General features: G+C 41.4%; 3 protein-coding genes and 1 long non-coding RNA gene across 4 annotated transcripts; 2 read left to right on the forward strand and 2 right to left on the reverse strand.

The window, feature by feature from the left end:
* Positions 1 to 5,056: 5,056 nt before the first annotated feature.
* Positions 5,057 to 7,573, forward strand: LOC115412058 (uncharacterized). Its single transcript, XM_030124356.1, has 3 exons — positions 5,057 to 6,733; positions 7,132 to 7,431; positions 7,517 to 7,573. The coding sequence occupies exons 1-3, from the start codon at positions 5,057 to 5,059 to the stop codon at positions 7,571 to 7,573; spliced, it is 2,034 nt and encodes a 677-aa protein (XP_029980216.1).
* A 578-nt stretch (positions 7,574 to 8,151) lies between these two features.
* LOC115412059 (keratin, type I cytoskeletal 13-like) lies at positions 8,152 to 9,636 on the forward strand. The gene is made up of 5 exons (XM_030124357.1): positions 8,152 to 8,184; positions 8,283 to 8,375; positions 8,471 to 8,596; positions 8,939 to 9,010; positions 9,502 to 9,636. Exons 1-5 carry the CDS (start codon positions 8,152 to 8,154, stop codon positions 9,634 to 9,636), a joined length of 459 nt encoding a protein of 152 aa, XP_029980217.1.
* Positions 9,637 to 13,884: 4,248 nt separating this feature from the next.
* Positions 13,885 to 14,182, reverse strand: LOC115413010 (uncharacterized). The gene is made up of 3 exons (XR_003934413.1): positions 14,156 to 14,182; positions 14,055 to 14,111; positions 13,885 to 13,925 (listed from the first exon to the last, which is right to left on the reverse strand). It is a non-coding gene; the product is annotated as an uncharacterized LOC115413010 (long non-coding RNA).
* Positions 14,183 to 15,216: 1,034 nt separating this feature from the next.
* On the reverse strand, positions 15,217 to 19,422 carry LOC115413007 (leukocyte cell-derived chemotaxin-2-like). The gene is made up of 4 exons (XM_030125727.1): positions 19,311 to 19,422; positions 15,877 to 15,988; positions 15,652 to 15,803; positions 15,217 to 15,575 (listed from the first exon to the last, which is right to left on the reverse strand). The coding sequence occupies exons 1-4, from the start codon at positions 19,333 to 19,335 to the stop codon at positions 15,409 to 15,411; spliced, it is 456 nt and encodes a 151-aa protein (XP_029981587.1). The 5' UTR covers positions 19,336 to 19,422; the 3' UTR covers positions 15,217 to 15,408.
* Between the last annotated feature and the right edge of the window lie 7,801 nt (positions 19,423 to 27,223).

Below are 27,223 nucleotides of genomic sequence, written 5' to 3' on the forward strand. Positions count from 1 at the left end.
TAACCACTTTAACCCCTTTCTAACCTTTTAAACCGTTTCTAACCATTTTAACCCATTTCTAACCGTTTTAACCTGTTTCGAACCTTTTTAACCCCTTTCTAACTGCTTTAACGCCTTTCTAACCGTTTTAACCCCTTTCTGTTTTAACCCGTTTCTAACAACTTTAACCCCTTTCTAACCCTTTTAACCCATTTCTAACCGTTTTAGCCCATTTTAACCCCTTTCTAACTGCTTTAACCCGTTTCTAACCGTTTTAACCCCTTTCTAACTGTTTTAACCCGTTTCTAACAACTTTAACCCCTTTCTAACCCTTTTAACCCGTTTCTAACCGTTTTAACCCGTTTCTAGCTGTTTTAACCCCTTTCTAACTGCTTTAACCCCTTTCTTACTGTTTAAACCCGTTTCTAACCGCTTCAACCAGTGTCTAACTGTTTTAATCCCTTTCTAACTGTTTTAACCTCTTTCTAACCTCTTTAACCCCTTTCTAACTGTTTTAACCCCTTTTGTAACCCCCTTAACCCTTTTCTAACCTTTTTAAACCGTTTCTAACCATTTTAACCCATTTCTAACCGTTTTAACCTGTTTCGAACCTTTTTAACCCCTTTCTAACTGCTTTAACACCTTTTTAACCGTTTTAGCCCCTTTCTGTTTTAACCCGTTTCTAACAACTTTAACCCCTTTCTAACCCTTTTAACCCGTTTCTGTTTTAACCCCTTTCTAACCATTTTAACCCATTTCTAACCGTTTTAGCCCATTTTAACCCCTTTCTAACTTCTTTAACCCGTTTCTAACAACTTTAACCCCTTTCTAACCCTTTTAACCCGTTTCTAACCGTTTTAACCCCTTTCTAACATTTTAACCCCTTTCTAACCGTTTTAACCCATTTCTAACCGTTTTAACCCCTTTCTAACTGCTTTAACCTGTTTCTAACCGTTTTAAACCCCTTTCTGATAGAGGTAAGATCTTAAGCCCAAGCCCGAGTCCGAGCCCGACTCGACCCGAATTTCGGGCTGGGTCGGGCCTAAAATGTCAATCATTACGTTCAGGTTGGGTCGGGCCGGGCCGGGCTTCTCTCTCGCTGACTTTTTTTAAAATAAATGTATGATATTAATATATATATATTAATAAATTTATGTTTATCCACCCGTCATTGTTCTTCTTTGCCTCTCTGCCTCTCTCTCTCTCTTAAAGTGCCGCGCTAGATTCTTAAGGACGTACTGCTGCTGTGGTTTATGGCCCAATTTTCAACCTGTCAAAATGACGGACGGCCTTAAATTTTTCCCGTCAACTCTTAAAAAATCCATCAATGATGGAAAATTGTCGGTTAATGTAACCTCTGCAGACACAGAAATATAAAAGATGTAAATGTTTATACAGTCTTGTTTAACTTAGATTTCGTTACAAAAGACAGGCTTTAATTTGTTATCATAAATCACCCCTCCTCCTCCCGAGTCCTCACAAATAAAATATGAAATTTCGGGTTTGCTTCGGGCTCGGGCCTGCAAATCAAGTTAATTGGTCGGGCTCGGGCTGGGTCGGGCTTTAATACCCGCGGGCCTGGGTCGGGTCGGGCTGGATTTTTTAGGCCCGATCTTACCTCTACTTTCTAACCATTTTAACTCTTTTTGAAACATTTTAACCCCTTTCTAACTGCTTTAACCCGTTTCTAACCGTTTTAACCCCTTTCTAACCTCTTTAACCCCTTCATAACCGTGGTAACACCTTTCTAACCACTTTAATCTCTTTCTAACTGCTTTAACCCCTTTCTAACCGTTTTAACACCTTTTAACCGCTTTAACCCCTTTCTAACTGTTTTAACACCTTTCTAACCGTTTTAACCCCTTTCTAACCGCTTTAACCCCTTTCTAACCGCTTTAACCCCTTTCTAACCGTTTTAACACCTTTTAACCGCTTTAACCCCTTTCTAACTGTTTTAACACCTTTCTAACCGTTTTAACCCCTTTCTAACCGCTTTAACCCCTTTATAACCGCTTTAACCCCTTTATAACCGTTTTAACACCTTTCTAACCTCTTTAACTCCTTTTTAACCTCTTTAACCCCTTTCTAACAGTTTTAACCCCTTTCTAACCACTTTAACCCCTTTCTAACCACTTTAACCCCTTCCTAACCACTTTAAACCCCTTTCTAACCACTTTAACCCCTTCCTAACCTATTTATCCCCTCTCTAACTGCTGTAATGTACTGGGTTTTTTTTTTACAGACATGCATTTCCAGTAAAGACAGTGAATCCAAACACACATGAATTAATGTCATTGAACTCAGTTGAACAGAGTAAATACAAATGGTTTAATGAGGCCCTTTTCCAACAAAAGCCCATAACTTTATTTACCTGGAACTTTATTTACTCAGAACTTATTTGGGTCAAACAATTTCTGGTAATTTCATTTCCATCCCATCCAAAGTTCAGGGTCATTTATTCAGATCAGGCTGATGATGTTTGAGCAGCAGGAACAGAAGCTCAGTCCAGTTCATGTCTGTTCACAAACTCAACTCTTGTCCAATAAAATGACACAGTTCTGTCAGTGGACACTGTGGCTTTAACACTGTTCATTTCTTCAACTCAATCAGGTCCAACTTTAAATGATGGTTCTGTTTCATTTCTATTATTTTACAGATGTAGTCCAGGTTCAACTGACAGTCACACACATTTACTGAAATACCTGCATTTAATTCAACTGCAGACTACTGATAAAAAGGACTTAGTCTCATATTTGAATGCCCTTTAAATGAACAGACAGAACTAGGGTAGAATTTTTTTTATTAAAACTTAAAAAAAAAAAAAAAAAAAAAAAAAAAAGTTACCTTGAAATTAAAAGGAAAATAAATTTGTGTGAAAGGTTCGAGCTTCTGGACCAGGGTCCGGACCAGCTGGTCCTGGACTAGGGTCTGGACCAGGGTCTAGACCAGCTGGTCCTGAACCAGGGTCTGGACCAGAGTCTGGACCAGCTGGTCCTGGACCAGTGTCTGGACCAGGGTCTGGACCAGCTGGTCTTGGACTGTCAGTCTGGAACTCCATGGTCCGGTCCCTGTTTCTCTTACCTCCACTTCTTCGGGGAAAGTTATTAAACCTGGTCATTTAGGTGCAAACACACTTGGGTTAATGAATATTCAAAGAAATGCTCAAAGATCCTGCAGTCGAAAAAAGATCTATGATTAAATACAGTCCTGTTCATATGAACTGAATTAAACTGAACTGAATTAAACTGAATTAAACTGAACTGAATTGAACTAAATTAAACTGAATTAAACTGAACTGAAATAAACTGAATTAAACTGAACTAAATAAAAGTGAATTAAACTGAACTGAATAAAAGTGAATTAAACTGAACTGAATGAAACTGAACTGAATTCATCAGATGTTTCAAAGCTTGACATTCATTTAATTTTTCTGGATCAGACAGAACATCAAGATTTAATAAACATCTGCATGACCTTTGACCTGAAGGAACCAGGTTCATCCAACATCCCTCCCTCCTTACCTCCTTCTCTCCCTCCTTACCTCCTTCTCTCCCTCCATCCCTCCCTCTCTCCCTCCTTACCTCCCTCCATCCCTCCATCCCTCCCTCCCTCCATCCCTCCCTCCTTACCTGGATGCTGATTGGTCAGTCCAGCTCCTTCCTTTCAGTTTGTATATAAATACAGACCACATGTTAATTCTGACAAACACAGACGGACACAGAGCTCACAGGTAACACATGGACTAATACACATATACAGGAATATAAGACACACAGATGAAGAACAGGAAGAGGAAGAGGAGGAGTAATAGTAGTAGTAGTATTCTTTTTAGTAGTAGTAGTAGTATTGTTATTAATAGTAATAGCAGTAGTAGTATTCTTTTTAGTAGTAGTAGTAGTAGTAGTATTGTTATTAGTAGTAATAGTAGTAGAAGTATTCTTTTTAGTAGTTGTAGTAGTATTGTTATTAGTAGAAATAGTAGTAGTAGTAGTGGAAGTAGTAGTAAAAATAGTATTGTTATTAGCAGTAGTAGTTGTAGTAGTGGTAGTATTTGTATTAGTAGTAAAAGTAGTAGTATTTGTAGTAGTAGTAGTATTGTTATTATTATAATTATTATTATTATTATTATTATTATTATAATTATTATTATTATTATTATTATTATTATTATTATTATTATTATTATTATCATTATTATTATTATTAGTAGTAGTAGTAGTAGTATTGTTATTCTTACTAGTACTATTACTATTGTTATTATTAGTAGTAGTATTAGTATTCTTATTATTAATAGTAGTAGGAGTAATAGTAGTTGTAAAAGTAGTATTGTTATTAGCAGTAGTACTTGCAGTAGTAGTAGTATTGTTACTATGAGTAGTAGTAGTATTGTTATCAGAAGTAATAGTAGTAAAAGTAGTAGTAGAAGTAGTATTGTTATTAGCAGTAGTAGTTGTAGTAGTTGTACTATTGTTATTATTATTATTAGTAGTAGTAGTATTGTTATTAGTAGTAGTATTGATATTAGTAGTAGTAGTAATAAAAGTAGTACTATTGGTAGTATTAGTAGTAGCAGTGGTAGTAGTAGTAGTAGTAAAAGTAGTATTGTTATTATCATTAGTAGTAGTAGTAAAAGTAGTACCATTGGTAGTATTAGCAGTAGTAGTTGTAGAAGTAGTAGTGGTAGTATTTGTATTAGTATTATTAGTAGTAGTAGTAGTCGTAGTAGTAGTAGTAGTAATAGTATTGTTATTAGTAATAGTAGTAGTAGTCATAGTATTATTATTGTTCTTGTTATTGTCAGTGGATCCCGTCACCATGACAACCAGTCCATTCTGTTCATGCAGGAACACTGATGTGACTGAACTGTTGACCCTTCAGACTTTGGCCCACTTCTGTCTTAAATGTTGACCGTTCAGACTTCGGTCCACTTCTGTCTTAAATGTTGACCCTTCAGACTTCGGTCCACTTCTGTCTTAAATGTTGACCGTTCAGACTTCGGTCCACTTCTGTCTTAAATGTTGACTCTTCAGACTTCAGTCCACTTCTGTCTTAGATGTTATGTCTCTGTGTTTCAGTCATGGCGTTCCCTCGGATGTCCTCCACCGTGCTGTGGTTCTCACTCATACTCTTTGTTTATTGGACGACCTCAGCTGCTGAGTCACATGACCCTTCACCTGCTGACCTCTCAGCCCTTCGCAGGCTCAAAAGAGAGCTGGATGCAACCACCAAAGAACGGGTCCAGAGTGGGTTCCAGGTGGGCGTAGACTTGCTGACCATGGTCACAGACGTGACGAACACATTCAAACCTAAGCAGCTTGAGTCTGTGTTCAACAGCCTGGCCAACTTTGCCAGTTTGGCGCCCGGTATCGGAAGTCTGGTCATCTCATTTGTCAACGTGGTTTTGGCCATCATCCCTCAGGAAAACAGCATCGAGGAGCTGAGGAACGGCTTCAGCGAGGTCAACCGGAGGCTGGACTCACTGGCCTCCCAGATATCTGACCTGGCCATAGATGTGGAGTGGTTCAACTTCGCCAGCGTCTACTCTCAAGATGAGGCTCGCATCCTGAACGCCTGGACGAAGTTCAATGAGCTTGAGCAGAACCTCAAGCTGGTGACGAGTGCAGAGGAGAAGCTGAGGCTGGCGGAGATCTTCGCCAACTTCTATGAGAACTCAGGGACTGAGGGCAGCGTGTTCAACATCTATCATTACCTGACGGTCAGCGGCACGTCTCTGACCAGGAACATCAACAACCTGTTGAAGGACAAGTTTAAGTGCAGCATCAGTGAAATGGGCCGCTATAACCTGTACCTGAGCAGTCTGCTGTGGAAGGGCATGTTCCTCAACCAGCTCTACTGGAAACTCATCGGATTCAGTTCATCAGGTCAACAGGACGAACATAACCGCATGTTCAAGAACGTCTTCAAAGCTCAGAATGATTCTTTGTACTTCTGTCTGGACAAATTTGATGAGTACGTGGTTGAAGACGTGGAAGTGACCAGCAAAAAATTCCCCAAAGACCGAAAACAGGACATCGCTGACGAGGTCCGAAAGACTCTGGATGAGAAGTACTTCTGGTACAAGTGGGCAGTGATAGTGTACGAGCAGAAGCATGAGGCCTACTACAAACTGGTCCATATGTGGCGTGTACCTGTGGGGGATGTGGGGGTGGCAGTGGGATACACCAACAAGGAAACACACACATACGAAGAGCAAGTTGAGACTGCTGCTATGAAATGCTTGAATGAGATCCAGTGTTCGGACCTTAAACAGAAGTCCCAGGACTGTGAGCTTGAGTTTCCCACTGGAATGGAAATATTGTTGCCCCCAAGTGTTATTCCTGTACCCATATCTCTATATAGAAAGTTTTCAGATTATGCCAAAGTTTTGAATTATTTCTATTATTATACTCCAGTGATGTCACCACAGCCTGCTTTCAACTATATGCAGTGCACAAACTCCGACGGTTACAAATACAGGCTGAACATCTACCTGACCAGACAGCTGCCGGTTTGTTCCTCACCTGACACCTGTCTGAACGGAGGCGAGTGCAGGCGGCTGATGGACTCCAATGATCACCTATGTGACTGTCCAGATGGTTACTATGGAAATAGATGTGAAAACAGCACCAGCATCTACCAGAACATTGACATCGGTTCCCTGGTGCCGGACATAACCACCCTCAACACCAAACTGGACCGGACAGATGACAAACTGGACCGGATCCTTGACACCTGTCTGAAGCAGCTGGACCAGGTCCTGAGGACATGTCCGGCCAACTAACGAAGACCTGAACACACATCAACAACATCCACTGTCACCGTCGGAGGTTCCAGGTTCTGACCCACTGGGACGTTTATGTCACATGGGAAAGCCTGTGATAACAGGAGTTATTATGGGATGGATGTGTGGAGTGAATATGTCCAACAGATGAATAAATAAACATCAGTGAGTTGGTCCAGTTCAAACAGTGGCTCCACTGGGTTTCCTTGTGTTTCTTTGTGTTTCCTTGTGTTTTCTTGTTTCCCTGACAGACAGACAGACAGACAGACATATGACAGACAGAGAGACAGAAAGACAGACGACAGACAGACAGACGGACGGGTGACAGACTGTTAAGGTGGTTCTGTTTTTAAGGTGGTGCTTCTGTTAAGGTGGAAACATCGTCAGTGGGAACGTTAGCGTTGGCAGCGGAGGCTACATTTCTGCCATTGCCTCTGCTCCAAACCTGTTGCAGTAGATCCGCCAGCGTCCATCCTCCCACTGACGTGGACAAGTTCTCGGTGCAGATCCTGGACACCTGTCTGCTGAACTACCTGTCCACTGTGCGCTCCCTGGAGGACGCCAACGCCAAGTTGGAGCTGAAGATCAGGCAGTGGGTGGAGAGCAGTGGAGACTCCACCTCCAGAGACTACAGCACCTGCTTCCAAACCATGTCCATCATCAGGTCCAAGGTGAGTCCAGTCCTGCCTCCAAACCATGTCCATCATCAGGTCCAAGGTGAGCCCAGTCCTGCTTCCATACCATGTCCATCATCAGGTCCAAGGTGAGTCCAGTCCTGCTTCCAAACCATGTTCATCATCAAGTCCAAGGTGAGTCCACAACAGAGTCATATCCACACACACACAAACACACACATCTGGATGTATGTCCATCAGGAGGACGTGGTTGTCTAATGTGTCTGTTTGTCATCTGCAGATCCAGGCTGCTGTTCAGGTGTACGGATCCATGGGTGACGCCCAGACGGCTGATGAACACCTTAAGAACAAGTGAGTCCAAACACAGGTTATTGGAGTTGCAGACCACTGCACTTTCAGATGTTTGTCCTCATGAGTTCAGATTTATTGAGCTGCTGCAGTTTGGTTCATCCTCACCTGTGGTCGACGTGTTGCAGGAGTGAGAAGGAGCCGGCGGCGCCGCAGTCGCTGGAGGCCGACGCCGCCAAATTGAAGAAGATCCTGGACCGGCTGACGCAGACCAGATCCGACGTGAAGACGCAGATCCGGGGTCTGGAGGAGGAGCTGAAGATCCTCAAAGAGAACCACCAGGAGGTGAGTGGACACTGTCCCACAAAACCTGGACCCACAGGACAAACTGACCAAAGCCACTAGGTGGAGATCAGGAAACATCCTGAGAGCAGGTTTAATGACAACAGAAGGACACAACTTCCACAGATGAGCTTCAGCCACGTGGACCAGTTGGACCCAGTCCTAGTGTCTCCTAGACTGTCCAGCTCTAAAACCCTGTGTCCCAGAGCCATGGGTTCACATTCCATAGTGTGACTGGTCTTCCATCTGTCCCACAGGTGGACCTCACCAAGGCCATGGCCCAGAACACACAACTCCACCACACCATCTACTCCAAGAACCAGAAGGACCTGGAGGCCTTCCAGGCCAAGGTACCCACATGACCTCACTTCCTGTGGCGGCAGACATTATTAGATGTCGATGGGCCCTGACGGATTCAACCCGTGTGTTTGTTGGTTTTGTGCAGACCCAGGTTCTGAAGGACAATGTGGCGGTCGGCATATGGACCCTGCAGACGTTCAGGTCTGAAGACACCCAGGTCCAGTCTACTTTGGAGTCTCTGGAGACCCAACTGCGGTCCACATTGGACATGGTGAGCATCGCAATCCACACGAAATGACAGGAATCAGGTCAGCAAGTGTGTGTCCAGGTCCAGTAGAAGAAGTGAGGCAGCTTCAACCAACAGTCCGACAATAAAGGACACATTTATTGGAAACAGGCTGAAGGTCCAAAGGAGTTCCAAGCATTAGGAGGTGGAGTTCAGCTGCAGCAGCTATGATGGGCCCCCACACCTTTGAGCGCCACACCTCCATGGTGGACTTCTTGTTGGGTGGAGGCTGGGGCCGGTCTGCAGGACTGACCTGCTCTGTGGACCTGATGACCACAGGAAAGGTCACATGACTGAGGCTTGATGATTGGTGTGTTTCCTCTACAGGAAGTGTTGGAGGGAACTGTGGCTGACACCCTGAGCCAGTACAGAGGGATGCTAAGAGGATACCTGAGCCAGGTAACACATAGACCTGCATGGACCAGATCAGACACAGGAGCTACTGAGTCTGTGCAGTAGAGCCCAGGAGGAAGGGGGTACTGAGTCTGTGCAGCAGAGCCCAGGAGGAGGGGCTACTGAGTCTGTGCAGTAGAGACCAGGAGGAGGGGCTTGGGCGCTTCCTTCCAGCTGTCACTCATTATGTGTTCTTCTCCTTCTCCTCCTTCTTCTCCTTCTTCCTCTTCTTCTTCTTCTACTTCTTCTCCTTCTTCCTCTTCTTCTCCTCCTTCTCCTTCTCCTCCTTCTTCTTCTTCTCCTCCTTCTTCTTCTTCTCCTTCTTCCTCTTCTTTTCTTCTACTCCTTCTTCTTCTCCTCCCTCTCCTTCTCCTCCTTCTCTCCTTCTCGTCCTTCTTCTTCTCCTCCTCCTTCTTCTTCTCCTTCTTCTTCTCCTCCTTCTTCTCCCTCTTCTTCTTCTTCTTCTTCTTCTTCTTCTTCTTCTCCTCCTCTTTCAGGTGTCCACTCTGGAGGACCAGCTAGTCCAGCTCAGGTTGAACCTGGATCTTCAGGACTACGAGTACAAGAAGCTGCTGGACACCAACATCCATCTGGAGCTGGAGGTCGCCGAGTACAAAAGGCTTCAGGGCTGAAACAGGTGACCACGCCCACACTGGAAACACTGATCAGTGATTGGCTGAATGAAGAGCAGCTGGGCGGGTCCACTCTAATGTCTTCTTGATTGGTCCACAGCGTCTGCAGCTCCACCAAGACCTAGGAGGAGGCGGCCTACAGGTAGGCGGTCTCCTCCACCGCCTCCACACCCACCACCGGCACCGACGGCCAATCAGCAGCGGAGTCTGAGTCACATGACCTGTGATACAACCAATAAAACCTGAGAGTCAATAAACGGGTCCATAAATGCAGCATGTGTGTGAGTTTGTTCAGATAAATTCATCCAAACGGATCCTGTTCAAACACAAACACTGACATTAGACAGTTCCACTAAGTCTGGACTTAAAGTACGGACAGTTCCACTAAGTCTGGACTTGAAGTATAGACAGTTCCACTATGTCTGGACTTAAAGCACATCCTTTATTTCCTGTCTTTGATTATTGTCCAGTGTGGTAATAAGAATGGAACCACATCCAGAGAACTGATGGAACTGTAGGAACAGTTCAGACCACAGTTATTGGGACCAGACTGATCAGTTCTCATTAGGGCTGTGTATCAGCAAGAATCTGGTGATACAATACAAATCCCAATACTAGGATCACAATACGATATATCACAATATATCATGATACTGTTGAAAAGGCAATTCTTTGTTCGTTTCTTTTTTTTTTTTAAACGATTATTTCCTGGAAGAATTGAATTACAGCAGAAATCTGCACAAATGCTAAACATATTTTTATTTGATCAGAACAGGATCTAATGTTATATCACCAAATGTTCCTGTGTTCAAACTGAAAATCTGTTTTACAGACATTACAGTTTCAGATCCTGTTCAAATGTTAATATTCTATTGGTTCAGAACTAACATCAGAACAGTATTTTAGTTCAATCCCAACAAAGGAACCAACATTATTTAATAAAAGAGTGTTAAATAAGAATAAATAAAACAGAAACAAAAAAGAAAAAAGAAAAACAAAAAAATGAAAATGAACCTCCACAATATCTGTATTTGAATAAATACCTAAATATATCGATACAGTACTTTTTAAATATCGATACAGTGCTTTTTAAATATTGATACAATACTTTTTAATATTGATACAGTACTTTTTAAATATCAATACAGTACTTTTTTTAATATCGATACAGTGCTTTATAAATATCGATACAGTACTTTTTAATATTGATACAGTATTGTGAAATGAAATATTGCAATATATTGCAAAACCGATATTTTCTTACAGCCCTAGTTCTCATTATCACGGTGGTATCGTTGAAATGTGCTGAAAAAGTTCAAACAGCCCTGATCCATACACTGAAATATTGGAACCAAGTTTTATTTAAAAAAAAAAAAAAAAAAAAAAAAAAACGCAGATAAACAGGTCCAATATGAACATGTGAACACCAAACAGACAAATGGGCCTTTAAGATGACACCTTGTGGACAGAAGAGAAACTGCACTGGGACAAAAGTGGAAAAGAACCCACAACAGTTCAAACAGGGGCTCTCAAACTCATGTTCTTTCAGGTTCCACATTCAGCCTGATTTGATCTGCAGTGGACCGAACTAGTATAATAATAACAGAATAACTTATAAATAGTGACAACTGACAATGTCTGTGTTTTAGTGTAAAGAAAAAAAACATTAAATTATGAAAATACTTACTTTTATAAACTATCCAAACAAAAAAGATGTGAATAACCTGAAAAAACTGACATTTCTTCAGAAAAATCAGTGCAATTTTAACAATATTCTGCATCCACTTCTCAATTGTCCATGTGCATTATGGATCAGATCCACAAAGACACTAAACACTGAGGAACAGGAAGAAAATAGTTCAAATTGGGCTGAATTTTCTACAGATATTTCAGGTTGTTCATATTTGTTGAGGTTATTCACATTTTATCGTTGTTAATATTTTCATAATTTAATGTTATTTTTCACACTAAAACAAAGACAAAAAAATTGAAGTTGTTCATTCAAGATTTGTTTTTAAATTTAAGATTTTTTTTTTTTTTTTTTTTTTTTGCTTATTTCAAGATTTTATTTTATTTTTTTGGCCTAATTCAAGATTCTTTTACTTAATTTAAGAGTTTTTGCTTAATTCAAGATTTTTTGCTAAATTTAAGATTTATTTTTGCTTAATTCAAGATTCTTTACTTACCCATATGTCGGTTTAAATATGTAGGTTTACATATGTGGGTTTAAACATGGGGTTTAAACATGTGGGTTTAAATATGGGGTTTAAACATGTGGGTTTAAATATGGGGTTTAAATATGTGGTTTAAACATGTGGGTTTAAATATGGGGTTTAAACATGTGGGTTTAAATATGTGGGTTTAAATGTGGGGAAGAAGTAGAAGCAGTAGTAGTTCCAGACCTACCTTCATGGTTGGCTTGGCTGAAGTCATGTTGTGGATGTCCTCCTGGAGGTTGTGGTGTTGGACTGGGTCTATGGTGGACTTTATAGTAATCTCAGTAATCTCAGACAGTGGACGTAGATGTAGAAGTGTTAGACGTAGATGTAGATGTAGTAGTGTTAGACGGTGGACGTAGATGTAGTAGTGGTAGATGTAGATGTAGAAGTGTTAGACGTAGATGTAGAAGTGTTAGACATAGATGTAGATGTAGAAGTGTTAGACGGTGGACGTAGATGTAGTAGTGTTAGACGGTGGACGTAGATGTAGTAGTGTTAGATGTAGATGTAGATGTAGAAGTGTTAGACGTAGATGTAGATGTAGATGTAGAAGTGTTAGACGGTGGACGTAGATGTAGAAGTGTTAGACGGTGAACTGAATGCACTGTGTCCAGCATCTTCATCTCAACCGCACACATTCAAGTGGGGATTGATCCATATACAACAGGACGACCTCACACATTCAACTGGGATTGATTCATATAGAACAAGATGACCTCTCACATTCAACCGGGATTGATTGACATAGAACAGGACGACTTCAAACATTCAGCTGGGATTGATTGACATAGAACAGGACGACCTCACACATTCAACTGGGGATTGACTGACATAGAACAAGATGACCTCACACATTCAACTGGGATTGATTCATATAGAACAGGACGACCTCACACATTCAACTGGGGATTGATTCACATAGAACAGGACAACCTCACATTCAACTGGGGGTTGCTTCAAATAGAAAAGGACAACCTCTCAAATTAAACTGGGGATTGATTCATATAGAACAGGACGACCTCACACACTCAAATGGGGATTGATTCAAAGAAAAGGACGACTTCACACATTCAACTGGGATTGATTGACATAGAACAAGATGACCTCACACATTCAACTGGGGATTGATTGACATAGAACAAGATGACCTCACACATTCAACTGGAGTTTGATTGATATAGAACAGGACAACCTCTCAAATTAAACTGGGGATTGATTCATATAGAACAGGACAACCTCACACATTCAACTGGGGATTTACTCACATCAAACAAGACGACCTCACACATTCAACTGGGGATTGATTCATATAAAACAGGATGACCTCACACATTCAATTGGGGATTGATTCATATAGAACAGGACAACCTCACACATTCAACTGAGGATTGATTCACATAGAAAAGGACGACCTCACACATTCAAACCGAGATTGATTCACATAGAACAGGACGACCTGACACATTCAACTGGGGATTGATTCACATACAACAGGACGACCTCACACATTCAACTGGGGATTGATTCACATAGAACAGGACAACCTCACACATTTAACTGGGGATTGATTCACATAGAACAGGACAACCGCACACATTCAAACCGAGATTAATTCACATAGAACAGGACAACCTCACACATTCAACTGGGGACTGATTGACATAGAACAGGACGACCTCACACATTCAATCGGGGATTGATTGACATAGAACAGGACAACCTCACACATTCAACCGGGGATTGATTCACATAGAAAAGGACAACCTCACACATTCAACCGGGGATTGATTCACATAGAAAAGGACAACCTCACACATTCAACCGGGGATTGATTGACATAGAACAGGACGACTTCACACATTCAACCGGGGATTGATTCACATAGAAAAGGATGACCTCACATTCAACTGGGAATTGATTCACATAGAACAGGATGACATCACACATTCAGCTGGGGATTGATCCAGATAGAAAGGGAGGACCTCACACATTCAACTGGGGATTGATTCATATGGAACAAGATGACCTTACACATTCAACTGGGGATTGATTCACATAGAAAAGGACGACCTCACACATTCAACCGGGGATTGATTCATATAGAACAGGATGACGTCACATTGAACTGGGGATTGATTCGTATAGAACAGGACGACCTCTCACATTCAACTGGGATTGATTCACATAGAACAGGATGACCTCACACATTCAACTGGGGATTGATTCACATAGAACAGGACGACCTCACACATTCAACTGGGGATTGATTCATATACAGCAGAACGACCTCACACATTCACGTGGGGATTGATTGACATAGAACAGGATGACCTCACACATTCAACTGGGGATTGATCCAGGTAGAACAGGACGACCTCACACATTCAACTGGGATTGATTCACATAAAAGAGGATGACCTCACATTCAACTGGGGATTGATTAACATAAAACGGGATGACCCCACACATTCAACTGGATATTGATTCACATAGAACCTGACAATCTCATACATTCAACCAGGGACTGATTCACGTAGAACAGGATGACCTCACACATTCAACTGGGGATTGATTCATATAGAACAGGATGACCTCACATCCAGCTGGGGATTGATTCACATTGAACAGGACGACCTCAAGCTTTCAACTGGGGATTGATTCATACACAACAGGATGACCTCACACATTCAACTGGGATTGATTCACATACAGGGTGGGGAAGCAAAATTTACAATATTTTGAGGCAGGGATTGAAAGACAGTGCATGACCAATTAGTTTATTGAAAGTCATGAGAATTTATTTGCCACAAGAAAATTTACATCATAGAAAATGTTTTTATTCTATGTGTCCTCCTTCTTTCTCAATAACTGCCTTCACACGCTTCCTGAAACTTGCGCAAGTTTTTCTCAGATATTTGGGTGACAACTTCTCCCATTCGTCTTTAATAGTATCTTCCAGACTTTCTCGTAATAGTTTTGCTCATAGTCATTCTCTTCTTTACATTATAAACAGTCTTTATGGACACTCCAACTATTTTTGAAATCTCCTTTGGTGTGACGAGTGCATTCAGCAAATCACACACTCTTTGACATTTGCTTTCCTGATTACTCATATGGGCAAAAGTTTCTGAAAAGGTATGGATAATAGTGTTAGGTATGGTTATGACATCAATATATGTTTGGTTTCAAAACAATTGATGTAGTGCCTGCTGAGAAAAAACAACTAAATGTTCATTGTAAATTTTGCTTCCCCACCCTGTAGAAGAGGACGACCTCACACATTCAACTGGGGATTTCTTAACATCAAACAGGACGACCTCACACATTCAACTGGGGATTGATCATAGAACAGGATGCTGCATTCAGGGACACTGGAACTGTTTATTTATTGATCATCACTTACAGATTTGTCAGATGTTCGTACACAGATGTTCCCACCAACGCTGTGGTTTGGGTTTTCTTGTTAAACATTCTATCCTATTTAGAACAGATGCCATAGAACCTGCAAATATGTGACTCTTTCAAGACTGAAGGGTTCTGGTTCTGGTGTCTGTCAGAAGTATCCCGTTGGGTCGGTCTTGTCACACAACATAACATGGACGTGCGAGGTGATCCCTGGGTAAACCTCCTGCATGGGCATCATGGTTCCCAGGACATCGCCCTTCTTCAGCGAGCCAGAGGTTTGGACCGGGTCCACGTAGAACAGTTTGAAACACAGACCTATCAGACAAAGACCAGGATCAGTTACATGTCAACCACAGACTCCACCCACTACAGACGGCGCCCACAGACCCACCGCTTGCTTGGATTACGATGCCCTTGTTGATGGCGGCGTTCCGCCCGCCGGAGTAGACGATCAGTCCTCTGACCACAGTCAGGTCAAAGGGGGCATAGACGGTGTCACCGTCATTGCAGGTAATGTCGATACCCTCATGGGAGCCATAGGTTCTGAAACAGACCACAGCCGTTAACATCTGCGTCTACAGCTTCATCTGATGGCCTCTGAGGGCGGGTCTGTTACCGTCTGGCGCCAAAGTGTCCTTGTCCATGGATGTCCGAAGTCCGCGGTGTGTTGGTAGGATAACTGCTGCACAACTGACCGAACGTTAGGGCATCACAGGCACATATGAGAGCTGAAGAGACGAACATGTTAGTCTGGACAACTTCAGTTCATCATCAAACGTTCACATTCAAAACTTCAACATCAAAAGTTCAACATCAAAAGTTCAACATCAAAAGTTCCCGTTCAAAAGTTCACCGTCAAAAGTTCACATTCAAAAGTTCACCTTCAAAAGTTCACCCTCAAAAGTTCACCCTCAAAAGTTCAGCTAGTCAAAAGTTTAACATCAAATGTTCACCGTCAAAAGTTCACGTTCAAAAGTTCACCCTCAAAAGTTCATGTTCAAAAGTTCAGCCAGTCAAAAGTTTAACATCAAATGTTCACCGTCAAAAGTTCACGTTCAAAAGTTCACCGTCAAAAGTTCACCATTAAAAATTCACCATCAAAATTTCATGTTCAAAAGTTCACGTCAGTAAAAGTTCATGTCAAATGTTCATGTCAAAAGTTCACCGTCAAAAGTTCACCGTCAAACATTCACTGTCAAATGTTCACCGTCCAAAGTTCATGTTCAAAAGTTCACCTTCAAAAGTTCACCTTCAAAAGTTCACCCTCAAAAGTTCACCATCAAAACTTCATCGTCAAAAGATCACCGTCAAAAGTTCACCGTCCAAAAGTTCACTGTCAAAAGTTCACCGTCAAACGTTCATGTTCAAAAGTTCGCCGTCAAAAGTTCACAGTCAGTCAAAAGTTCACCGTCAAATATTCCCCTTCAAATGTTCACCGTCCAAAGTTCATGTTCAAAAGTTCACTGTCAAAAGTTCACGTTCAAAAGTTCACTGTCAAAAGTTCACTGTCAAAAGTTCACCCTCAAAAGTTTACGTTCAAAAGTTCACTGTCAGTCAAAAGTTTAATGTCAAAAGTTCACCATCAAAAGTTCATGTTCAAAAGTTCACCATCAAAAGTTCACCATCAAAACTTCATTGTCAAAAGATCACCGTCAAAAGTTCACCGTCCAAAAGTTCACTGTCAAAAGTTCACCGTCAAACGTTCATGTTCAAAAGTTCGCCGTCAAAAGTTCACAGTCAGTCAAAAGTTCACCGTCAAATATTCCCCTTCAAATGTTCACCGTCCAAAGTTCATGTTCAAAAGTTCACTGTCAAAAGTTCACGTTCAAAAGTTCACTGTCAAAAGTTCACTGTCAAAAGTTCACCCTCAAAAGTTTACGTTCAAAAGTTCACTGTCAGTCAAAAGTTTAATGTCAAATGTTCACCATCAAAAGTTCATGTTCAAAAGTTCACCGTCAAAAGTTCATATTCAAAAGTTCACCGTCAAAAGTTCATATTCAAAGTTCACTGTCAAAAGTTCATGTTCAAAAGTTAACCATCAAAAGTTCATGTTCAAAAGTTCACCATCAAAAGTTCACGTTCAAAAGTTCACCGTCAAACGTTCACCGTCAAACATTCACCGTCAAAAGTTCACGTTCAAAAGTTCACCATCAAAAGTTCATGTTCAAAAGTTCTCTGTGTGTGTGTGTCTGTGTGTCTGTGTGTGTCTGTGTATGTATGTGTGTATGTCTGCGTGTGTATGTGTGTGTGTGTGTATGTCTGCATGTGTATGTGTGTGTGTTTATGTCTACGTGTGTGTCTGTGTGTGTATGCGTGTAGCTGTGTGTGTGTGTGTCTGTGTGTGTATGCGTGAGTCTGTGTGTGTATGTGTTTGCGTGTGTGTATGCATGTGTCTGTGTGTGTATGTGTGTGTGTCTAAAGTTCATTCCTCTGCAGCTGAACTCAAGTTCAGTTCACCATCAAACGTTCACGTTCAAAAGTTCAACATCAAAAGTTCACTTACAAAAGTTCACCCTCAAAAGTTCACATTCAAAAGTTCAGCATCAAAAGTTCACCTTCAAAAGTTCACCTTCAAAAGTTCACTGTCAGTCAAAAGTTTAACGTCAAATGTTCACCGTCAAAAGTTCACATTCAAAAGTTAACCGTCAAAAGTTTACCGTGAAAAGTTCATGTTCAAAAGTTCACTATCAAAAGTTCAGCATCAAATGTTCAGCGTCAAATGTTAACCGTCAAAAGTTCATGTTCAAAAGTTCACCGTCAGTCAAAAGTTCACCGTCAAACGTTCACCATCAAAAGTTCACATTCAAAAGTTCACCGTCAAAAATTCACGTTCAAAACTTCACCGTCAGTAAAAGTTCACCGTCAAACGTTCATGTCAAAAGTTCACGTTCAAAAATTCACCATCAAAAGTTCACCCTCAAACGTTCATGTTCAAAAGTTCACTGTCAAAAGTTCACGTTCAAAAGTTCACCGTCAGTCAAAAGTTCACTGTCAAAAGTTCACCGTCAAACGTTCACCATCAAACGTTCACTGTCCAAAGTCCATGTTCAAAAGTTCACCATCAAAACTTCATCGTCAAAAGTTCACCGTCAAAAGTTTACATTCAAAAGTTCACTGTCAAAAGTTCACCGTCGAACGTCCATGTTCAAAAGTTCACTGTCAGTCAAAAGTTCACGTTCAAAAGTTCACTGTCAAAAGTTCATGTTGAAAAGTTCATCGTCAAAAGTTCACCTTCAAAAGTTCACTGTCAAAAGTTTAACGTCCAAAGTTCATGTTCAAAAGTTCACCGTCAAACGTTCACCGTCAAAAGTTCATGTTCAAAAGTTCACCGTCAAAAGTTCACGTTCAAAAGTTCACTGTCAAATGTTCACCGTCAAACGTTCACCGTCAAAAGTTCATGTTCAAAAGTTCACCATCAAAATTCATGTTAAAAAGTTCACCGTCAAACGTTCCCTGTCAAATATTCACAGTCAAAAGTTCACCTTCAAAAGTTCACTATCAAAAGTTCATGTTCAAAAGTTCTCTGTGTGTGTGTGTGTATGTCTGTGTGTGTATGTGTGTGTCTCTGTGTATGTATGTGTGTGTGTATGTCTGCATGTGTATGTGTGTGTCTGTGTGTTTATGTCTATGTGTGTATGTGTGTCTGTGTGTATGTGTATGCGTGTATCTGTGTGTGTGTGTGTGTGTGTGTGTCTGTGTGTGTATACTTGAGTCTGTGTGTGTATGCGTGTGTCTGTGTGTGTATGTGTGTATGTGTGTCTAAAGTCCATTCCTCTGCAGCTGAACTCCTTTTTCTCGGTGTCTGCCTAATGTGTCTTCAGGTCAAATGAGACCGAACTGAACTGATGGACAGATAGAACAGAACAGTGTCCCTGAGGACAAAGAGACGCTGCAGAGACAGGACAGACTGAAGGTCCGCTCAGTCTTCTCCACCTGAACCGTGTCCAACTGGACCCGTCTGCAGGTCCAGGTCCAGGTCCAGGTCCTTCTGTGGTCTCAGATGTCCCTCTGAGCTGAATGAATACAGGTGTGGACCAGTGAGTGTCTCACCCAGTAGAAGGACGGCGTGTCTCATCTTCAGTTTCCACTGGAACCAGGACGCTGCTTCTGTGGACTTAAATGGACGCTGCTTCTGTGGATTAAAATGGACGCTTCAGCCATGCTTTAAACTGCTTCAGTTTCATCAGAGTGGAAAGTCCCACCCCTGTCCAATCTCTGTCCCAGTCCAGCTTCAGTTTCATCAGAGTGGAAAGTCCCAGTCCAGTCCAGTTAATCCAGTTCAGTCAGTACAGTCCCAGTCCATTCTAGTCCAGTTCAGGCAGTCCAGTCCAGTCAGTCCAGCCCAGTCCAGTCCAGTCCAATCCAGTAGTCCAATCTAGTCAGTCCAGTCAGTCCAGTCCAAGTCCAGTCCAGTCCAGTAAGTCCAGTCCAGTCAGTCCAGTCCTGTCAGTCCAGTCAGTCCAGTCCAGTCCAGTCAGTCCAGTCCGGTAAGTCCAGTTCCGTGTCAGTCCAGTCCAGTCCAGTCCAGTGAGTCCAGTTCCGTGTCAGGAACAGCTGAGTTGTTTTCCAACAGTTGCAGATCACTGACCCTCAGAGCGTTTGGGGACTTTTTCTGTCTTTGTTTCTATTCATTTGTTTCGAGCAGAAGAAAAAAACAAACTTTTGTGTTTATGTAGAAAGAACTAATATGAGAGAAATAAAAGAAGAGCTACAAGAGAAGAAGACAACAGAGCAGCTGGACACAGATACGAAGAAAAGACCCCCCCCCCCCAGTTTATACGAAGAAAATAAACCCCTGCAGTTTTTACGAAGAAAAGAACCCCCCCCCCAGTTTATATGAAGAAGGGAAACTCTCCTCAGTTTATACGAAGAAAAGAACCCCCCCCCCAGTTTATACGAAGAAAAGACCCCCCCCCCAACACACTTTAAATGACTGAAACCCGTCTGAACAGGTGACCTTTGACCCACAGTGTGTTTATGAAAGGGTCTGATTGGCAGATATTCAAAGGTCAAAGTTCACAGAAGATAAGCTGCTTTGATTGGACAAACATCAGTTTGGATCCGAAACAACACAGAAGGGCAGATCCATCAGAAGGGCTGAGCAGCCAATCAGGACCCAGCACCCAATGAAGGCTTTGGTTACACATGCTCAATGGGCATGTACTGTGTCCAGTGGGCATGCACCCTGTCCAGTGGGCATATACCGTGCCTCACACCAGTCCAGTCTAAACCCTTCAGTCATTTCATCAAGGTTGTGCTCGTTTTGTTTTTCTGGCATAAAAAGGAAAATAAATAATAATTAAAGCTGCAAGCAGCATTGGGCGGGACCTCACACCGGGCGCTCCGCCTCCCCCGCGATCCGCCTCCCGTGACCGTCGACACCTCAGCTCCACTCACACCTCTCCGTCCCGATACCAGTTCCCACCCTTTAGTGTCCGTCCTCCTTACATCTCTACAGAACACCAGCGACCCTCTGCTGAAACCACCATCACCTTTAAATGAGACTTTTATTTTGGAAACCCTACTGTGTGTATGTGCATTTGTTTTGTATGTGAGAGAAAGAATCAGTTTGAAAAATGAATTGAAATTGTGTGAATAATTGAGTATAAAAGTGATGATTTATCACATTTAAGGCTATTATTCTTAAAAACCCTATTGTGTGAGCACGTGTGTCTGTGAGAAAGAATACTTTTGAAAGAAGAAACATTGTACAAACAGTTGAGCATTTGGTCATAAAAACGAAAAGAAGTTATTTAATAGACATTATGTATTATTTCTTAATAGGGGTTTTATTTTGAAAAAATGTACTCTGTGTACTTTGTAATGTGTGCAAAATATCCAATATCCACAATCCAATGCAGTAAAACCTGTTTTTAAATGAATGGAGAAGAAAAAAAAAAAACCTTGGATCACCTAGGATTCAAACCAAGGTCTTCCTGTTCATCAGACAGTAGCTCCAACCACTGCACTGTAGACAGATATGAGCATGTATGCACCAGTAAGACTTTTATAGGGATTTTGTCATTGTGAAAAGTGAAACTAAACATACTCTTCAAAAAATCGCCATTATTCCATAACCGTAGGTCGTATCTGAAAAATTCTTTCACTTTTGGATTCTGCAGACTTGTGGGAATTGAATGAGGTATAACTTTTGTGTCAAAACACTGAAATGAATAAGCAGTAATTGCAGAAACATAGAGTAACTTTCAAAGGCAGATTGCTAACTTCCTGTTGGAGTTAGCTCATGAGTGTCAGTGTATGATTTGTCGGGCTCAATCAGACCAACATTTTGGCATTTGTTTCATGTTTCTGTGACATTCCTACTGGCCGCTAGGGCAGATTTTGTGTGTTTTTTTAGTACAAAGGTGGCGCTACAGAGTCCATTTTGGCACCCAAGGGGTTAATGTTGATATTGAATCAAAGTGTTTACCAGCCATGACATACATGGCAAATTTGGTGAGTTTTGGAGCATGTTAAGGGGGTCAAATGGCAGTCTAAAGGGGAAAAAGTATGAAAATAAACAAATTGTTTAAATCAATAACCGTACATCCAATCTCAAAAATTTTTGCATGTGAGAGTTGTGCTGAGTCCCGTGAACGGATAGATCTGTCACATGAGGGGAAAAACTCCAAAGTGAAAAATGAGTTCCAAACATGGCAACTTTGCGGGCTTGTAAAAAAAAAAAAAACTAAGACAGTTCTGGAAAAAGTACGAGATCACTTTTTTGAGGAGGGTTCACTCTATCTTTTGGCGCTATTTAGAAGTCAATACGACAAATGGTGTCATCGGAGTTAGTTTTAGAAATTGTGTTTTGAAAGGCATATTGCGAACTTCCTGTTGGAGATAGCTCATAGGTGTCAGCATGTGATTTGTTGGGCTCAAGTAAACGAAAGTTTTGGCGTTAGTTTCGTGTGTCTACAACATTCCTACTGGAAGTTAGCAATTTGAGCATTTTATTTTGAAAGGCAAATTCTGAACTTCCTGTTGGAGTTAGGTCATGAGTGTCAGCACGTGATTTGTCGTGCTCGATGAGACGAAAATTTTGGCGTTGGTTTCATGTTTCTACGACATTCCTACTGGCCGCTATGGCCGTTTTTGTGTTTCTAGGGGGTGCTAGAGAGCTCATTTTGGCACCTATGGGTATAATTTTTACATTTTATCAAATTTTTTGCCAGACCTGACATGTGTGCCGAATTTGGTGAGTTTTTGAGCATGTTTAGGGGGTCAAAATCCAGGTCAAAGTGGTGTGTGAATAATATAAAAACGAACGAAAAACAATAGGGCCTTGCTTGCAGGCAAGGCCTCTTACTGTGTGAGAGGGCTTTACCTTTCGGCTCGGTCCCTAATAAAAACAACACAAACACATCTGGTGGCGGTGGCCCTCAGTTAAACGACGCGTGTGTGAGCGTGTGTATGCAGACAGCCAGCTTTATTATGAATGACCGATTTTTTATGTGCCGTGTATCTGCTCGTGTACATCATGTGACTAAATGAAACCGCTGGTCTTGTGTGAGGGGCGGAGCTACTGAAGAGTCACGTGACCTCAGGCGAGCAGCACACCTTCGCTGACGGGCATGTTGATGTGCGCTGTCAGCAGCGGTGTGCTCCGCCCCTTGCGCAGGACGAACACCTTGATGATGTCGGAGACGCCCTTGTCACTGGTGCACTCCACGAAGGTCTGGAGGGGGATAGACGAGACCGGGCACCAGCAGCGGCACCCGCAGGTACAGCGTCCTCACGCGATAAAGCTTCTCGTCGTACAGGAAGCTGACAACCAGGCTGATGATGGGTCATGCTGCCGCTGTGTTCTGGATGTTTAGGGTGAGTCTGAAGGACGGCCCCAGGCCCTGCACCACCGCGTTCACCTTGAGCGGCTCGGCGGCGCCAGACAACACCGGCGCCATGCTGGACTCCAGCGCCTACACGTAGGCTTTGGCGGCAGCGAGGCGCATGCGGCTCAGGTCCATCTGGAAGGCACGGTGCATGGCCGTCCCGTTCTCCCGCTCTCGCAGCATCTGGTCCACATACAGTGTGGTCTTCTTGGGGATGTTAAAACGGTTGCTTTGGGCCGGCGGCGGGCCGGGGGCGCCGTCCCGGTCGTCGAACGCCTCCGTTCTCTTGAGGATCTTCACCATCAGCCTGCCTCCTCTGGTGGTCATGATGAGTGCACCATCCTCGTGGCCAAAGCAGATGCTGGTGATGGCATCGGGTGTCTTGATGGAACTGAGCAGGTTCTTGTCATGGTACAGGTGAACCTTGCAGTTGGCCAGGCCCACCAGAACCGCCTGGAAGCCCTGCGTGGGCAGGTCCATGGATGCCATGGTGGTGATGGGGGCGGGGACAAGCATCCGCCACAGCTTCTTTCCCTGAGCGCACAAAGACACAATAAGAGACAGACGGACACATGAAGGACACCACAGGGACAGACCACAACAGTTCATCTACAAATATCACTTATTGATTCTGGATCCACCATCGATATCGTTTATTGATATCACTTATTGATTTTAATTGGATTTTAGGATATCGTTAGGGTGGAGTTAAAGGGGTCTGCTCCGCCTTCTCTGAGCCTGGGTGTGGTCAGTAAAGCAGGTGGACACAGTGAAACCATGCTAACATTAACAGTAGAGGAGGGTCATGTTAGTGACCGCCCCCGTGGCTCATCAGCCAATCACAGCTGTTCCATTGGTGCGGTTTAATTGGATGCTGTGGTTCATGTTGGTCCGTGTTGGACGTGTTGAACTGTTGTTATTGGTCTTGCTGTCGACTTCACTGTTAAATACAAACGGACTTTAGAGGAAACTGGACATACAGAGAGAAATGACCTGATGACATCACCTGACCCCATGACATCACGGAGCTCATGACATCATTTGTTCCAGTGACATCACAGAACTGATTAGTGGAATCATTAAACCAACAGCCTAATGAACTGATTCGTAACACTGTTTCTAACTGGATGTCCATTAACTCCTATTGTGTGTGTGTGTGTGTGTGTGTGTGTGTGTGTGTGTGTGTGTGTGTGCCGACAGCCAGCTTCATTATGAACGTACGATTTTTTATTTTTGGGTCTGTCCGTGCTATCTGCATTACATTTTGGTGTCCATGTTGCATGTATGTACATGTATTTTGTTATAGGCCTTCCACATGTTACCGTGTAATGGGGACACCAAAATGTAATGCAGATAGGACGGACAGACCCTTTTAGGAAAAAAAACAAAAAAAAAAAACAAAGAGCCAGATTCAGGTAAGATTCTAAGATCAACTCGTGTAACCTAATTTTCCACAGCAACCAAATACACTATTACAATGATATTGTAAATTGGATAAATGTACCAGTTTATATCTCTTATTAGATAAAAAAAAAAAAGATATTGTTTGGTTATTTGCCTTTTGGTTAAAGCACAAAGAGAGAGAGGAGAGCAGAGAGACGCTTAACATATACACTGGTTTACAATTTATTTATTTATTTTTTTAGAAATTATCTGCCTCAGAGATTAAATATGCTAAATGTTACGTATTTTAATCAGATTAATTGGAAAACAAATGACCAAAACTGGTTTGCTGATGTTTTGATGGTATATGATGGTGTGTTCTTCCACATCTATGTTGGTTTCTGTCCATTTATACAACAGATTTATAAATGTTCCACTGACAGAAAAAAACAAGAAAAAATGTGAATGTATTGTCATGTGCAGACAGTGTTTTGAAGTAGAATTCCTCTGGCATTAATCCCATTCTCTCGTATATGTATATGGTGAGGAGCTGCTGTATCAAAATGGAGGATTGTCTTCAACCAGCAATTAGAGTTAAGGTTTATTTCTTTTATGATTCCAATCCATTCCTCTTTTACTGTGGCTCAGCATTTAAATAACTTTTATCAGATTTGATGGTTTAGTCACAGAGTTTCTCATACCCAGAAAATTTTATGCTTTTCTTTCACAAATGTGGGAATGATGGTCAAAAATTACGTTAAAATGTACAAGACAGTGAAGTTCCTCTTGCCTGGCCAGGCGGCACTCTTGGTCCTCAGCACCCCTAAACCTCTGATCCTAGAATCACCCCTGGTGTAGAATGTAGTGATAAAGTTGCAGCCAACTCAGTCCCACATTGCCAGGTACACTGGGTGCAAAAAATGCCAAGAGGTCCAGTTTAGATTCAATATTCCAATATCTACAATTTCCTAGTTTGGGATCATTAAAGACAATCGATCAATCAGTCGGTCGGCCTGCCTGCCCGCCTGCCCGCCCATTTTTCATAAAAATGTTTATGAATACCATTTTCCTTTTTTTTTTTTTTTTTTAATTTTATTTACATCTTTAAATTTTCAAAACTCTCTACAGGAGACATACAAATTATGTTGTACACCACTGAACAATGCAGGATGATAGAAAAAAAAAAAGAAAAAGGAACTGGCAAGGCTACTTATTTACTAACTAAAAATGTATGGCCCTGAATGAGAGAGAAACACACAAAATTGCAAGTTATTAAAGTAATAGATATTTAGAAAAATCTTCACATAGGAGGGTTATATTTTTGTTTGAGTCCTTTAGAAATGACAAGGACAAAAACATGGCTCTTAGCTCAAGTTTCAACAAACTAAGGGATGGATTTTTATTTAGTTATTTACTTTTGTTAATGTGGTACTGTAATCCAATTCATATCTTATAAACTAGACCTTTAAAGGGTTTATCTTGAGCCCATGTCCAATTCCTCCACCACATTTCATGAAAATCAATTTGTTTCATCATCATTTATCAATTTACAGTATATGTTTGTGTTTGATTCTGTCAGTGAAAATAATGTATTTGGTTTTCTCAGTGACAAAGTTCAACATTCAACTTGAATGTTGAACTTTGCCATTGAGAAAACCAAATACTGAGTGATTCAACTACCTCAGCTACTTTAAAGTCATGAACACATTAAGCTCTACATAATTGCATTTCTAAAGTGTAAGGACTGAATGACAGATGAAGTCTTTTACATTCCTGGACCTGCTAATGTGATAGACTGATTAAACTCTTAAAGAAAACATGTGCTTTACTCTATGATGCTTGTTCTGTTCAAGCATGTGCCTGGACAGTAGTATACCTGTGTATGTGCACTGCTCTGTCTCCATCTATTGGATAGATGATGCAACTCAACTGTTCACTGAAAAAAAAAACTGAGACAAACCCTCAGACTTCAAACAAAATTTAATTTTTTCTGACCTGCAACCAATGTCCATTCAGTGTATGGACTACAGCAACAAGGGTCTTGTAAAGAAAAACAAAACAAAACAAAACATAGTCAATATACAGACATTTACATATTATTAACATTTATTTATGTCACATTGTATGGCTGCCTTGCCAAACTAAAAATAATATGCAGTGTGAATTCAGGTTTTCTAATAAAGAAAGAAGAGCAGTGTCTGGAAGTATTTCATAAATGTTAATCTTATCCATAAAAAATGGAAACTCTGTTTAAAGACACAATGAGACAAAATAGCATTAAAGACAAAAGTGGTGTAAACGATGTGGTGAGATAATATCCATGTATATATAAACAGGCTGAAAATGACATAAAAAATAAAATAAGATCATGCACAATATGCAACAAGATGACAATGATGTAAAGGACCAAATTCATGATGTATTTTTGTAATTTTGGATTCTGTAGAGCCACTTAATTTATATATTGAGTCTTGAGCTGACCTACTTAGTTATGCTGTGGAATTATAGTGCTTATTTGATTACAACATTTAAAACTCTTGTTCAACTGAATAATTCAAAAACAATTTTAGTCTTGAGAATGATGGCTAAAAAAAAATGCCTCTCACTTTTGGTAAGACGTATTAACAGGTTTTGAAAATTTTAAAATAAAGTCAAATGATGAAAAATTAAAATGATGGAAATTCTAACCAATTTTTACACCACTAAAAAAGAATAAAAATAAAAATGAAGAAAAAAGAAACAGTTGGC

The sequence above is a fragment of the Sphaeramia orbicularis genome, chromosome 21 (assembly GCF_902148855.1).
Source record: "Sphaeramia orbicularis chromosome 21, fSphaOr1.1, whole genome shotgun sequence".
NCBI classification, from domain to species: Eukaryota; Metazoa; Chordata; class Actinopteri; order Kurtiformes; family Apogonidae; genus Sphaeramia; species Sphaeramia orbicularis.